The sequence below is a fragment of the Pristiophorus japonicus genome, chromosome 1 (genome assembly GCF_044704955.1).
Source record: "Pristiophorus japonicus isolate sPriJap1 chromosome 1, sPriJap1.hap1, whole genome shotgun sequence".
Classification (NCBI taxonomy): Eukaryota; Metazoa; Chordata; class Chondrichthyes; family Pristiophoridae; genus Pristiophorus; species Pristiophorus japonicus.
Genome location: NC_091977.1, coordinates 335,333,554 through 335,349,292, shown reverse-complemented (window position 1 = coordinate 335,349,292; position 15,739 = coordinate 335,333,554). Strand labels below are relative to the sequence as shown.

Here is a 15,739-nt window from a genome sequence, read left to right as displayed (position 1 = left end):
AAAAGAAAAGATAGCCATCTGTGGCTAACTAAAGAAATAAAGGACAGTATCTAATTAAAAACAAGGGCATACAAAATGGCCAAAATTAGTGAGAGGACAGAAGATTGGGAAGCTTTTAAAAGCCAGAAAAGAATGACTAAAAAAATGATTAAGAGAAGATAGACTAGGAAAGTAAACTAGCACGAAATATAAAAACAGATAGCAGGTATATAAAAAGGAAAAGATTGGCTAAAGTAAATGTTGGTCCCTTAGAGGACGAAATCGGGGAATTAGTAATGGGGAACATGGAGATGGCAGAAACTCTGAATAAATATTTTGTATCAGTCTTTAAGGTAGAGGACACCAAAAATATCCCAACAGTGGATAGTCAAGGAGCTAAAGGGAGGGAAGGAACTTAACACAATCATAATCACTAAGGAGGTGGTACTGAGTAAGATAATGGGACTAAAGGCGGGTAAATTCACTGGACCTGATGGCTTGCATCCTACGGGCTTAAGAGAAGTAACGGCAGGGATAGTGGATGCATTGGTTGTAATTTACCAAAATTGCCTGGATTCTGGGGAGGTCCCCGCAGATTGGAAAACTGCAAATGTAACGGCTTTATTTTAAAAAGGTGGCAGACAAAAAGCAGCAAACTACAGACCAGTTAGCCTAACATCTGTGGTTGGGAAATGTTGGAGTCCATTATTAAAGAAGCAGTAGCAGGACATTTGGAAAAGCATAATTCAGTCAGACAGAGTCAGCATGGATTTATGAAAGGGAAGCCATGTTTGACAAATTTGCTGGAATTTTTTGAGGATGTAACGAACAGGGTGGATAAAGGGGAACCAGTGGATGTGGTGTATTTGGATTTCCAGAAGGCATTTGACAAGGTGCCACATTAAAGGTTACTGCACAAGATAAAAGTTCACAGGGTTGGGGCAATATATTAGCATGGATAGAGAATTGGCTAACTAACAGAAAACAGAATCGGGATAAATGGTTCATTCTAGGGATGGCAATCAGTAACTAGTGGGGTGCCACAGGGATCAGTGCTGGGACCCCAACAATTTACAATCGATATTAACGACTTGGAAGAAAGGACCAAATGCAATGTAGCCAAGTTTGTTGATGATACAAAGATGGGAGGAAAAGCAATGTGTGAGGAGGACACAAGAAATCTCCAAAAGGACATAGGCTAATGATTGGGCAAAAATTTGGCAGATGGAGTATGATGTTGGAAAGTGTGAGGTCATGCACTTTGGCAGAAAAATTCAAAGAACAATTTATTATTTAAATGGAGAAAAATTGCAAAGTGCTGCAGTACAGCGGGACCTGGGGGTTCTTGTGCATGAAACACAAAAGGTTAGTATGCAGGTACAGCAAGTGATCAGGAAGGCCAATGGAATCTTGGCCTTTATTGCAAAGGAGATAGAGTATAAAAACAAGGAAGTCTTGTTACATTTATACAGGGTATTGCTGAGGCCACATCTGGAATATTGCATGCAATTTTGGTGTCCGTATTTACGAAAGAACATACTTGCTTTGGAGGCAGTTCAGAGAAGGTTCACTAGGTTGATTCTGGGGATGAGCGGGTTGATTTATGAGGCAAGGTTGAGTAGGTTGGGCCTCAGCTCATTGGAATTCACAAGAATGAGAGGTGATCTTATCGAAACGTATAAGATTATGAGGGGTTTGACAAGGTGGATGCAGAGAGGATGTTTCCCACTGATAGGGGAGACGAGAAATAGGGGGCATAATCTTAGAATAAGGAGCCGCCTATTTAAAACTAAGATGAGGAGGAATTTCTTCTCTGAGGGTTATAAATCTGTGGAATTCGCTGCCTCAGAAAGCTGTGGAAACCGGGACATTGAATAAATTTAAGACAGAGATAGACAGTTTCTTAACTGATAAGGGATTAAGGGGTTATGAGAAGCGGGCAGGGAAGTGGACCTGAGTCCATGATCGGATCAGCCATGATCGTATTAAATGGCGGAGCAGGCTCAAGGGGCCGTATGACCTACTCCTGCTCCTATTTCTGATGTTCTTATGTTCTTATGTAGGGGATCTGATTAAAAAGTTTGCAGATTATACAAAAATTGGCTGTGTTGTTGATAATGAAGAAGAAAGCTGTAGACTGCGGGAAGATATTCATGGACTGGTTAGGTGGACAGAACAGTGGCAAATGGAATTCAATCCGGAGAAGTGTGATGTAATGCATTTGGGGAGGGCAAACAAGGCAAGGGAATACACAATAAATGGTATGACACTGAAAAGTGTAGAGGAACAAAGGGACCTTGGAGTGCAGGTTTACAGATCCCTGAAGATAGCAGGACAGGTAGATAAGGTGGATAAGAAGGCATACAGGATACTTGCCTTTATTAGCTGAGGCATAGAATACAAGAGCAGGGAGGTTATGGAACTGTATAAATACTAGTTAGGCTACAGCTAGAATACTGGCAACAGTTCTGGTCATCACATTGCAGGAAAGATGTGATTGCACTAGAGAGGGTACAGAGGAGATTTATGAAGATGTTTCCTGGACTGGAGAATTTTAGCAATGAGGAAAGATTGGATAGGCTGGGTTTGTTTTCTTTGGAACAAAGGAGGCTGAGGGGGGACCTAATTGAGGCATTTAAAATTATGAGGGGCCTAGACAGAGTGGATAGGAAGGACCTATTTCCCTTAGCAGATGGGTCAATAATCAAGGGGCATGGATTTAAAGTAATTGGTAGGAGGTTGAGAGGGGATTTGAGGAGAACTGTTTTCATCCAGAGGATGCTGGGGGTCTGGAACTCACTGCCTGAAAGGGTGGTAGAGGCAGAAATACATACCAAATTTAAAAAGTATTTGGATATACACTTGAAACCTACAAGGCTACGGACCAAGAGCTGGAAAGTGGGATTAGACTGGATTGATCTTGGTCGGCCGGCACAGACACAATGGGCTGAATGGCCTCCTTCTGCGCTGTAAATTTCTATGATTCTATAATTCTATGATAAATAACTTCTAACTAAAGTTTTTGTACATTTTTTTGACTTTTTACACTACACAGCAAATTATAAAAACAATAAATAAAATGAAAATCAAACCTCATTCAATTCACTGCTCCCACACCCAACCACTGAATGAAGCCCAGCTTCAGGGAGGTGAGGCTCAATTCTCAGCGCGAAGAACTACAGCCTGACAGTTGGAACAAAACACATTATACAACAGCACACATCATAGGCTGACATGAATTCACTCACTCCAGTTTTTGTTTCTCTAACCCCTCCTAATTCTTGTGTTTCGCTCCCTCCCCAATTTGTGGTTCGCTCTTCCATTTTGTGTTTCTCTCTCTCTCCCCCAGTTTTACTTTCTCTCTCTCTCCCTCCCCAGTTTGTATTTTTCTCTCTCCCTCTCCCCCAGTTTGAGTTTCTCTCTCCCTCCCCCAGTTTGAGTTGCTCTCTCTCTCTCCCATCTCCCCAGTTTGTGTTTCTCTCTCTCTCTCCCTTACCCAGTTGCTCGCTCAGGTCTCGGAGTTTCCAGGTGAACTTCGTTGGCCCTGATGCTGTCATCATCATAACCGGCAATAAAGCGATGTTTCCAGATAATGAGGGCGTCAACAGGGCTCAGGCATCATGGTTTGGTTACAAGCCACAGCAGCCAGGGTACTGCACATGTGCGAACTGTGCAAACAAGGACAGTTTTGCCCAAGTCACCAGCAGAAGCACGCAGGAAACCAATCGCCTCTTCCAATAGACTCCCATCAAAAGTGGGAAAGTTGGGAACCCTACTCCTGGTCCACCAATGTATCAAATTTAAAATTCTCATCCTTATGTTCTGAGCTTTTCATTGTTTCACGCCTCCCTGTAGCTTCCTCCAGCCTTACAACCCTGCAAGAACTCTGTACTCCTCTAACTCTGACTGTAAAGTCCTGTCCCCTCAGTACAGATTCACACGAGGCATGTAGCGAAGTCAAGGTCACTCTGGACCTGCACCTTTATTTCACAGCTCTGGAAAAGCTGCACTTGCCTGAGACCTGTCCTTATATACCTGTGGTCGCCAGGGGTAGCCTCCTGAGCGCGTCGGCACAGTTGTCTGTGCCTGGTCTGTGCCTTATGGTATAGTCGTAGGACGCCAGCATGAGTGCCACCATTGAATTCGCTCCGAGGCGTTGGCGTTTATTGCCTTGCTCTCGGATAGGAGGGACGTGAGGGGCTTGTGGTCAGTTTCTAACGCGAACTTGGCTCCGAAAAGGTATTGGTGCATCTTTTTGACACCGTACACGCACGCGAGCGCCTCCTTCTCTACCATTCCGTACCCGCGTTCCACCCGCAAAGTGACCTGGAGGCATAAGCTATGGGTTGTAATTTGCCCGCACTATTGACATGTTATAAAACGCACCCGACCCCGTACGCTGACGCATCGCATGTGAGAACTAGCTTTTTACCTGGATCAAAGAAAGTCAAAACACTATTGAACACAAAAGGTTGCGTGCCTTATTGAAGGCGCGTTCCTGGGCATCCCCCCAAAACCAATCGCACCCCTTCCTGAGTAGCACATGGAGAGGCTCCAGCAGCGTGCTTAAGTTCTGCATAAAGTTCCCAAAGTAATTGAGTAGCCCGAGAAAGGCGCACAGTTCTGAGACATTCCGGGGCCTGGGTGCCAGGCAAATTGCTTCTGTTTTGGACTTTGTTGGGCGGATTCCATCAGCGGCAATCCTTCTGCCCAAAAATTCAACCTCGGGTGTGAGAAACAGGCACTTGGATTTCTTGACTCGTAGGCCTACCCGATCCAACTGCTTTAGTACTTCCTCCAAATTACGGAGATGGGAGTCGGTGTCCCTGCCCGTGATAAGTATGTCGTCTTGAAATACAACCGTACCCGGGATGGACTTGAGCAGACTCTCCATGTTGAGCTGGAATATGGCAGTGCCGACCTGCTGCTGAATGGGCATCGATTGTACATGAAAAGGCCTCGATGTGTGTTGATGGTGGTGAGTAGCTTGGATTCCTCGGTCAATTCTTGCGTCATATACGCAGATGTGAGGTCTAGTTTTGAGAAAAGTTAACCTCCAGCCAATGTGGCAAATAAGTCCTCCACTCTGGGCAGCAGGTACTGGTCCTGTAGGGAGATTCTGTTTATGGTAGATTTGTAGTCCCCACAGATTCATACGGATCCATCAGGCTTCATGACTGGGACGATGGGACTTGCCCAGTGGGGTGATATAATGCCTTCCCGCAGAAGCCTGTCTAGTTCGTGTTCAATCGTTTCCCTCATCTCATTGGGTACAGCTCTGGCCTTGTGATGGACCAGTCTAGCATCCTGTGTGATGTAGATTTTGACTTTGGCCCCTTTGAAAGTGCCCACACCTGGCTGGAAGAGATGTTCAAATCGCTTTATAACTGTTGAACTGGAGGTCCGTTCCTCTAATGACATGGCATGTACATCATCCCATTTCCAGTTTAGTTTTGCCAGCCAGCTTCGGGGGGGTCTCTGGGAACAATCCACAGGGGAAGTCAGTTCACTGTCCCTTTGTGTGTGACAGAGAGCATGGCGCTGCTTAGGACTGGTATGATTTCTTTGGTTATAGGTCCTTAGTTTGGTGTCAACCCTTGTGAGTTTTGGTCTGCCTCTTTTATGCGGCCACAGTTGTTCAAATTGTTGAGCGCCCATGAGAGATTGACTCGCTCCCGTATCCAGCTCCATGTTGACAGGTATCCCCTTGAGTAGGACCCTCATCATTATAGGAGGCATCCTGTTGTAGGAGCAGCAGCCACTGATCGTGTTGACCCGCTGTACATTGGTGTCCCGGGTATTGTCCCCACCGTCTTCTGATCCGCTTTCCGACCCATCCGATTCGTATACCAGCCAAGCTGCCATTTTTTTGCACATGCGGGCCAAATGCCCTGTATATTCACAGTTCCTGCAAACAGCCTGCTGAAATTGACATCCCCTTGACGAGTGCCCACCCCACACCTCCAGCACAGACTGCTTCCATTGTTCCTAAAGAATGAGCTGCGTCTGGCTGATCTCTCTTGAGCTTCTCTCAGTTTGTAGTTGATTGCTCGCAGTGTGGGTTGATGAGGTGTGAACAGCCATTCCTGTGGCCCTTGATGGCTTCTGGTGCCACTGCCTGCTGTCGAGAGCCTGTTCTCCCGGTTTTGTCTGTGTGTGAGGGTAGCAGCTTGACTAATGCTGTGAACTCCTTGTTCCGATATTTCGTTAGTTGTCGTACCTGCATTGTAAATCAACCTCGTTTCTTCTTCCCCTACCAAGAATGTCTGTGCAACCAGTGCTGTTGCCTCTAAGGTCAGGTTCTTGGTCTCTATGAGATTTTGGAATATGCCTGCATGGCCTATTCCTTTCATGAAAAAGTCTCTCAGCATTTCTCTCCTCAGTTCATCGGAGAACTCACATAAACTAGCCAACCTCCGAAGTTCCGCCACAAAGTCGGGTATGCTCTGGCCCACACAGCGTCTGTAGTTGTAGAATCTGTGTCTGGCCATGTGTAGGCTGCTCGCTGGCTTCAGGTGGTCCCTTACCAGTGTGCTCAATTCTTCAAACGACTTGCTTGCTGGTTTCTCAGATGCCAGCAGATCCTTCATTAAAGCGTATGTTTTCAAGCCACAACTGGTCAAGAGATGGGCTCTTCTTTTGTCTGCTTTGTCGTCTCCTAACCAGTCTTTGGTTACAAAGCTTTGCTGGAGCCTTTCTATAAAGTCCTCCCAATTGTCTCCAGCATTGTACTTTTCATCTGATCCGTTGTTTGCCATTCTGTGGATTCTGTAATCCCATCCTCGTCGCCACTGTAAAGTCCTGTCCCCTCAGTACAGATTCACACGAGGCATGTAGTGAAGTCAAGGTCACTCTGGACCTGCACCTTTATTTCACAGCTCTGGAAAAGCTGCACTTGCCTGAGACCTGTCCTTATATACCTGTCTCTTGCAAGTGCACCCCTGGTGGTAAGGTATGCTGGTGGTTGCAGGTCATATCTTATTACAGTCATGTATAGCATGTTAGGATACAGTTATATATAATAATGTAAGATACATGACACTAACCTCCCATGTATCCTCCACTTCCCGCATCTCACCATTGGCAGCCATGCCTTCAGCTATCTAGGCCACAACCTCTGGAATTCCCTTCCTAAACCTTTTTGCTGCTCCACAACCCTCTCTTCCTTTAAGACCCTTGTTAAAATCTACCTCTATGACCAAGCTTTTAGTCACCTCGAGCAATATCTGGTTCTTTTGCTCAGTGTCAATTTTTGTCTGATTACATTTCTGTGAAGACTTTGGTACGTTTTCCTACATTAAAGACACAAAATAAATGCAAGTTTATTTTTCGTTTTACCTCCATCTGAACAGAAAATTAGTTTAATATCTCACTCGAAGAATGCATTCAAGTGAACCCAAATTCAAGGTAATAGTATCCTCCCCCAGCTTACCCTCACAAGATTGCCCGCAAAGCATCTCTATCTGTAACTAATGGGTCCACTAGGAGGCCCATTACAATAAGAAAGGTTTCTTGCCCCCACAGCTACATCAATACAAGATGGCCTGTAGTCAGACTCCTTTCAGATTTTAATGTGTGAGGAGAGGCAAGTTGTCCTAATTACTCAACAGACACAAATAACGAGCTACCCACTGAATTTCAAGCTGCGAATGAGAGCTAGATGCTGAGAACAAGTTGCTGGCAGCAGTTGAGATCATTATGTGACGACATGTCCTGTTTTGTCACCATGGAGACAGTAATCAGGTTCACAGAGCATTTTATCAGTAAGATTGCAAACATCAGCTTTTGAAATGGTCTGTAAAGTTCATGCAGTCAAATTTGTTTCTGTAATAACATGATCTCACCTCACTCAGTCATGTCAGCTGCACAGTGCACTGCAGCTATTATTATTAAATGGATTTAGCAAAATAAGTACACCAATAATTTATAGGTTATTGATACTTTGATTTTAGAGCAGACACTGATATAAAAGTACAGTTCCACAAAACCCTCTGGATATTTAAGGAGTATAACATAATTTAATATATTTAACAGGTTTGCACTTTCTAATAAGATGTCCTATTTAAAAAAAACATCCACACTGACAAGGCTTAAGAGTGCTTAAATATTCTTAACAATACAGATTAAAAGATGAAAAGCACTGAGAGTACCTCTGTAATCATAATTTTTCAGAATGCAATGCAAATATATTAATATCTGCATTAATAAAAAGCCTGATCACCTCAGAAAGTTTTTTTTCCTGCAGTGCAGCAATGTTTATGTAGCTGGACTTAAATACTACTAAAAAAACATTGCATCTATTTTAATGCATACACAGACACATCCTACCGTTGTAACTCGCCATTCACTGCAACTATAGCTGTGAGGATTTTTCAAACCACAGACCTATTTGCAACAGACCCGATCTCTTTAATGTTAGCCAGCTAAATTACGAAACATAAAGTGGATAAACCGTGCCAGTTGGTATTGTGCAGTTAATCTTGGTTACTTTTTACACAAATTGTAAATTTCTATAAAATAAATGCATTAACCTAAACCTGAGGCTGTGTACATTTGAAGAAAAAACACATGCACACAGAATAACCTGTGCTGCAAGTAATTTCTCCTCTCAAACTCTTCAGTCACAGTCTCTTCACTTACCTATAGTGAAGCTAAAGCCATCAATGTTGAAAGTGGCACTCCGGCATTTTTTGAAACCTTGCTTTCTACTCTTTGGCTCAGTCATATTCAGTTTTCTGTAATCCAATTGCAATCGTGTCAGAAGTTCTGGCTGTGGAGCTTGCAATTTGCAATCGTTGAAATCCTGCTTCTAGCAATATTCACGCCTGACCTCACGAATCTCCTAATGCTGGAATACAGACACCCAGCAGCATCTCCACCCCAAGCTTACTCCTTGGAAACCTGGCACACTATTCGTAGTCTGATTAATCCACGACACAAACAATCGCAATCACATTGTATGGTAACAGTTGCTTTTCACTTATCACATTTGATTGGAATGTTGGGCAGAAAGATGCTTTGTGCATCTAACTGCAGATTCTACGTTGTCTATTTATTGTGCTACTCTTCAGGGTTTACAGCTATAAGGTGAAACCTACTTCTCACGGCTAAACTACTGCCCCATCAGTACATTTTCTTCTCTTTACAAATGTATTAATCACAGAACAAACATATAATTAATACTCCCCTCATTCTACAACAGAATCACATTTAGGCAAGAATTAAATGACTATTTTGAATTTTTAATAAACAGATCAGCCTGAAGAAGGAGAAATTCATGGCCTTAATAAAAAGTCAAGTCCTTACTATTAAACCAGTTAAAAGGAAACATAGCAAATAGATTCTTTAAATAATGCTGGCATTCTCTAAAATCTCCATGGGCTAGATTTTACAATTTTCGTGCATGCATAACAGCCACTTAACGTCCATTTTACCGCTGAAATGACGTATAATGCCCAGATATCATCCAGTTAGCCACAAAATGGAAACTGACATGCATTTTTCGGACACTTATCGCCGAACGTTACTTTCCCCATGTGCATAACAGCTGGAGAAATACCACCCACCCACTTTTTTTGGGCGGAATCATCAGACTGGGCGAAATCAACGTCCATAATATCGCCCAGCGTTACTTTCCGCATGACATAAATGCCGAGATTCAATAATACCGCCCGCCCATTTTTTTGTCGTAAAGATCACATTTTCCGAAAGTAACGCCCAGGAGATCGCCCAGCATCACTTTCACCAACTCGCACACATCTCGCCCACAATATCGCTCACCCAAAATACCGCTCAGAAAAAGTGGAACTATTCTGAATGAATCACAGCGGTGTCGGCGCCATTTTTAAAATCGCAGATTGCTTCATTCAAAAGGCTGCTTCAAATTTGGGGGACTTTGGATTGACTCTGGAGTTTTTCTCAGGTGAAGTGACCATCTCAACAGACATATTTTCAGACTCTGGACTATTGGGGATTTACTGTAGGTGTATTTTAGTGAGGAAATTATTGCTTCTGATCAATCGCTATTATACTTTTATTGCAATGGGGCCAGCCATTTCTCAGCCTGCATCGATTAATTAGATGCTGCAATGTGAAAATGGCTCAATGTTTAATGCACATCATTATTTGGCCACTTTAAGATGTGCCAGAATGAGGAGGAGATCCAGACCACACACACCCCGCACTTACAAGGAGAAAAGGTTTTACCTCAACGTATCCGACCACACCTGCCTTCGGAGACTGCGCTTCCACAAGGTGGAGATCAATGAAATATGTGAGCTCATCACGCCACATGTGCAGCCTGCCATCAGGACATCAGTGTCGGTCAAGATCAAGGTCACCACGGCACTGTCTTTCTACACGTCCAGTTCCTTTTGGGCCTCTGCGGTCGAGATATCCCCTCTGTCTCACCATGCCACCCATCGCTCCATTAGACAGGTCACAGAGGCCCTGTATGCGCGTAGGATGGACTTTATCAGCTTCCCCATGACCACGGAGGTTCAGACTGACAGAGCATTCTACCACATTCCTAAGTTCCCACGTTGCAGGGAGCAATACAGTGCACTCACATCGCCATGCGGGCACCTTCTTAGGACCCAGAGCTTTTTCGAAACAGAAAAGGATTTCACTCTCTGAAGGTCCAACTAGTTGTCAACCACAACCAGATCATAATGGCAGTGAATGCCAAATGTCCGGGCACCTTCGATGAGGCTCACATCCTGTGTGAGGGTGCTGTCTCTGACATGTTTAAGAGTCAGCCACAAAGACAATGCTGGATGCTTGGTGACAACCGATATGGCCTAGCCACCTGGCTGATGACCCCCCTGCGTGATACCCACACCGAGGCCGAGAAGTGATACAACCAGAGCCATAGAGATATATGCAATGTGGTCCAGAAAACAATAACTGTGCTTAAGCAGCGCTTTAGATGCCTGGACCACTCAGGAGGGGAGCTACAATACAACCCTGAGCAAGTAGCTAAATTCGTGGTCGTCTGCTCCATGCTGCACAACCTGGCTATCAGGAGGGGACAAGAATTGCCAGAAGGGACTGATAGTCCATCTCAGGAGAGGAAGAGGAGGATGAGGGACTGGACGCTGACCTAGGGCCAGACAATCAGGCTGGCGAGGCAACCATGCCCACGCCCCCCTCCAGACCCCAGGAAAGGGCCCGTGGTGGCTACATAGCTGCAAGACTCTTAGGTCAGGAGCTGATATCTGAACGATTTGCCAGAAAGAAAGTTGCTGTTATTGACAATGCTGACACACTGCTGTGTGTGTGCAGCTCAGACATCAATGGTGGGCATCACCTTGGTGCCAGTTAAAGTTTAAGTTGTTTGAAGTTAAGTTTTATTTAAACCTTTCATGTTAAGGAATCACCAGTGTGTAATGGTCCAGCTAACTGAGACAATGCGCAACAAGGTTATGTTGAATAAAAAATTTTTTATACCAACATTGGTCTGAAATCATAAGTATCACGGCCAAAAACAGCCCACCCCCGCCCACACCCCACTTTCTTGACTATTGATATCAAATGGTCAACATGTCCAGCAACACAGATTACAAATGCAAAGCAGGAGGATGGCATCCTCCCCCCATACATCACAACAAATTGCATACACCCAGATGGAGATAGAACACAGCCATCACCTGCGGACATGCACCTCACTTTCCTTCCCCCCTCCCTGTAGTGTCCTTGCACCTTACTACAAACTCACACAAGACATAGATATATCAGACACGGTCACTCTGTGACCTTCACCTTTATTGCCAGGACCAAGGAGTGTTGACCCTGGGTGGGACCTCCCCTTTTATACCTGGAAACCCAGGTGAGGAATGTCTCCCGCAAGTTCACCCCGTGGTCAGGGTGTGCATTTCTAGGGTACTGGTACAGTGTACATGAGTTACAGTTACATGACTATGTCATTGCAAGATGGTTAAATACATAACATCACCTCCCCCCTTAAGTCTTTTTGTTTCAGAGGTTAAGTCTATCGGGTGGTCGACGCTCTCTCGTGGAGCGCCGCAGTTGAGGCTCTGGTGGCTGAGCCTCGGCACGCGTCTCTGTCACTTGAGGTGATTCCGGCCTGTCCGGGCTGACCGCAGGGACTGTGCATGCGGAGGACTGTCTTTGTTGCTCATCTGCTGGCAGTGGTGTTGGTGCCATCTCATGCTCTTCTTCAGGAACCGCCGTGTCTATGCTGAACCTTTTCTTTACTTGGTCCAAGTGTTTGTGGCATATCTGCCCATTGTTTAGTCAGACCACCATGACTCTATTTCCTTCTTTGCCAATTACGGTGCCCTCAAGCCACTTGGGTCCCAAAGCATGGTTAAGAACAAATACCGGGTCATCTATTTCTATACACCTCCTCCTTAAGTTTCGATCATGGAGCTCGGTTTGGGACTGGCGCTTGCCCTCAACAATGTCTGCCAAGGCTGGGTGAATGAGGGACAGCCACGTCTTGAGCGTGCGTTTCATGAGGAGTTCCGCTGGCGGGACTCCCGTGAGCAAGTGTGGGCGGGACCTGTACGCCAGCAGGAGGCATGATAGGCCGTACTGAAGGGAGGGTCCTTGGATGCGTAGCATGTCCTGTCTTATGACTTGGACCACCCGTTCCGCCTGGCCATTGGAAGCCGGCTTGAATGGCGCTGTCCAGATGTGCTTGATCCCATTGCCCGACATAAACTCCTGGAATTCATGGCTGGTGAAACACGGGCCATTGTCGCTGACCAGGATGTCTGGCAAGCCATGGGTCGCGAAAACCATACGCAGACTCTCCACAGTGATGGATGTCATGCACGAGTTCAATATGATGCACTCGATCCACTTCAAGTATGCATCAACAACGATCAGGAACATTTTCCCCATGAACGGGCCCACATATTCTACATGAATACGTGACCATGGTCTGGTGGGCCAGGGCCACGGGCTGAGTGGGGCCTCCCTGGGGGCATTGCCCAGCTGGGCACATGTCGTGCACCTGCGAACTCAGTGTTCCAGGTCTGAGTCAATCCCCGGCCACCATACATGTGACGGGGCAATGGCCTTCATTAACACGATGCCAGGGTGCTTGCTGTGGAGTTCCCTGATGAATGCTTCCCTTCCTTTCTGGGGCATGACTACCCAGCTGTCCCATAGCAGGCAGTCGGCTTGGACAGAGAGTTCATCCATCCATCTTTGAAACGGCCTGACTTCCTCGGGGCACACCCTGTGTGCGGGCGCCCAATCCTCAGTCAGGACACATTTCTTTATCATGGACAGGAGGGGGTCCCTGTTGGTCCAGAGTTTGATCTGGCGGGCTGTGATGGGGGAGCCCGCAGTGTCAAAAGCCTCAACGGCCATGACCATCTCACGCTCTGCTCCGTCGCCCCCTCGGTGGTGGCCAGTGGGAGCCTGCTGAGCGCGTCAGCGCAATTTTTGGTGCCTGGCCGGTGCCGTATGGTGTAGTCATACGCAGCCAGCGTGAGGGCCCAGCGTTGTATGCGAGCTGACGCATTGGCGTTGACAGCCTTCTGTTGGACAACAAGGATGTTAACGGCTTGTGGTCCGTCTCTAGCTCGAACCGTGTACCTAAAAGGTACTGGTGCATCTTTTTCAGACCGTAAACACACACGAGTGCTTCCTTTTTGACCATGCCATATCCACGCTCTGCCTGGGAGAGCGACCTGGAGGCGTAAGCCACCGGTTGGAGTCGGCCGTCATTGTTACCCTGCTGCAACACACACCCAACCCCGTAGGATGATGCATCACATGTTAAAACCAGTTTTTTACAGGGATCATACAAAGTCAACAGTTTGTTGGAACACAGCAGGTTCCTCGCCTTATTGATAACCCATTCTTGACAGTCCCCCCAAAACCATTCACAACCTTTATGCAGGAGTATGTATAACGGTTCCAAAAATGTGCTTAAGTTCGGCAGAAAGTTCTCAAAATAGTTCAAAAGTCCCAGGAATGATCGCAACTCCGACGTGTTGCTGGGCCTGGGCGCCCGGCGAATTGCCTCCATTTTTGTTTCAGTGGGCCGGATCCCGTCTGCGGCAACCCTCCTGCCCAAAAACTCGACCTCTGGAGCCAAAAACACACACTTGGCTTTTTTCAGCCGCAAGCCTACCCGATCCAATCGGCGTAGCACCTCCTCCAGGTTGTGGAGGTGTTCTTCGGTGTCTCGACCCGTTATGAGAATGTCATCTTGGAATACGATCGTTCCAGGAATGGATTTGAACAAGCTTTCCATGTTCCGCTGAAAGATAGCTGTTGCTGAACGAATGCCAAACGGACACCTGTTGTAGACAAATAACCCTGGTGCGTCGTGATGGTGGTCGGAAGCTTGGATTCTTCAGCCAGTTCCTGAGTCATGTAGGCCGAAGTGAGGTCCAACTTCGTGAACAGCTTGCCACCTGCCAGCGTGGCAAAAAGGTCCTCTGCTCTCGGAAGCGGGTATTGGTCTTGCAGCGATACTCGGTTGATGGTGGCTTTGTAGTCGCCACAAATCCAAACCGAGCCATCTGCTTTGAGGACGGGAATGATGGGACTTGCCCAGTCGCTGAATTCAATGGCCGAAATTAAGCCCTCTCTGAGCAGCCTGTCCAGTTCACTTTCAATTTTCTCACGCATCACATACGGCACCACTCTGGCTTTGTGGTGCACTGGTCTGGCGTCCGGAGTGATGCGTATCACTACTTTAGTGCGCTTGAACGTTCCGACACCGGGTTGAAACAGTGACCTGAATTTTTGCAATACCTGTGAGCATGAACTTCGCTCCACGGATGAAATGGCGTGCACATCCCTCCATTTCCAATTCATCTCAGCTAGCCAACTCCTCCCCAAAAGCGCGGGCCCATTTCCCGGAATGATCCAGAGTGGCAGGCGGTTCTGTAATCCATTATGTGTTACCACCAAGTTTGCACTGCCCAGCACTGGGATGATCTCTTTGGTGTACGTCCGTAGCTGCGTCTCAATGCGTTCCAGTTTGGGCCTGCTAGCTCTGTGTGGCCATAGTTTCTCAAATTGTTGGGCGCTCATGAGTGACTGGCTAGCTCTTGTATCCAGCTCCATTTGCACCGGGATGCCATTCAGTAAGACTTTCATCATCAAGGGTGGCGTTTTAGTGTATGAGCTGCGGACGTCAGCCACATGAACCCACTGAACTTCAGCATCTATGGCTTTACCCAGGCCTCATCCTGCATTGCAGACCCCTCGTCTGGTTCCTCTGTCTCGCAGATTAGACTCGCTACTGCCTTTTTGCACATCCTGGCCAAGTGTCCACTGACATTACAATTCCTATAGGTATATTGCTGGAACCTGCAGCTTTTCGCAGTGTGACTACCCCTGTACCTCCAGCATGAGCTGAGATTGAGATTGCTGTTAACAAAAAGGACTATTACCAGGCATTCCTCTCTGATTGCCCATTTGGCGGTTTCTAAGAACTCTGATGGTGGGTGTTAATGATCCCATCGCGGGACGCATAGTTCCTCGAGATGGCGTGAATTGCCGATCCCCTTTCCATTGTCCTTGTTGTGGGCCCAACCGAGAGCCTTTTGCTGCCTGGGCGGTTTCGAAATGCCCTTGCCTGCCTGCGGGGTCCCGAGCTGTGTTCACCATGTTAACTTCCTGGTCCGTCGCCACGTTTGGACCAGGGCTGCGTGCATAAATTAGCTTGGTCTCCTCTTCCTCTGCCGTAAAGGTCTGAGCTATCAATGCCGCCCCTTCTAAAGTCAAGTCCTTAGTCTTTTTGAGCTTCCTGAAAATGCTAGCATGATTA

The 15,739-nt window shown here is 46.5% G+C and overlaps 1 protein-coding gene across 1 annotated transcript in view; it reads right to left on the bottom strand.

Moving 5' to 3' along the window:
- The window catches only part of LOC139264731 (dual specificity calcium/calmodulin-dependent 3',5'-cyclic nucleotide phosphodiesterase 1A-like), a 1,390,883-nt gene extending 1,382,179 nt beyond the window's left edge, over positions 1-8,704 (bottom strand). The window contains exon 1 of the mRNA XM_070881778.1: positions 8,620-8,704. Within this exon, the coding sequence (XP_070737879.1) occupies positions 8,620-8,704 (85 nt within the window). The remainder of the gene's footprint in view (positions 1-8,619) is intronic.
- Between the last annotated feature and the right edge of the window lie 7,035 nt (positions 8,705-15,739).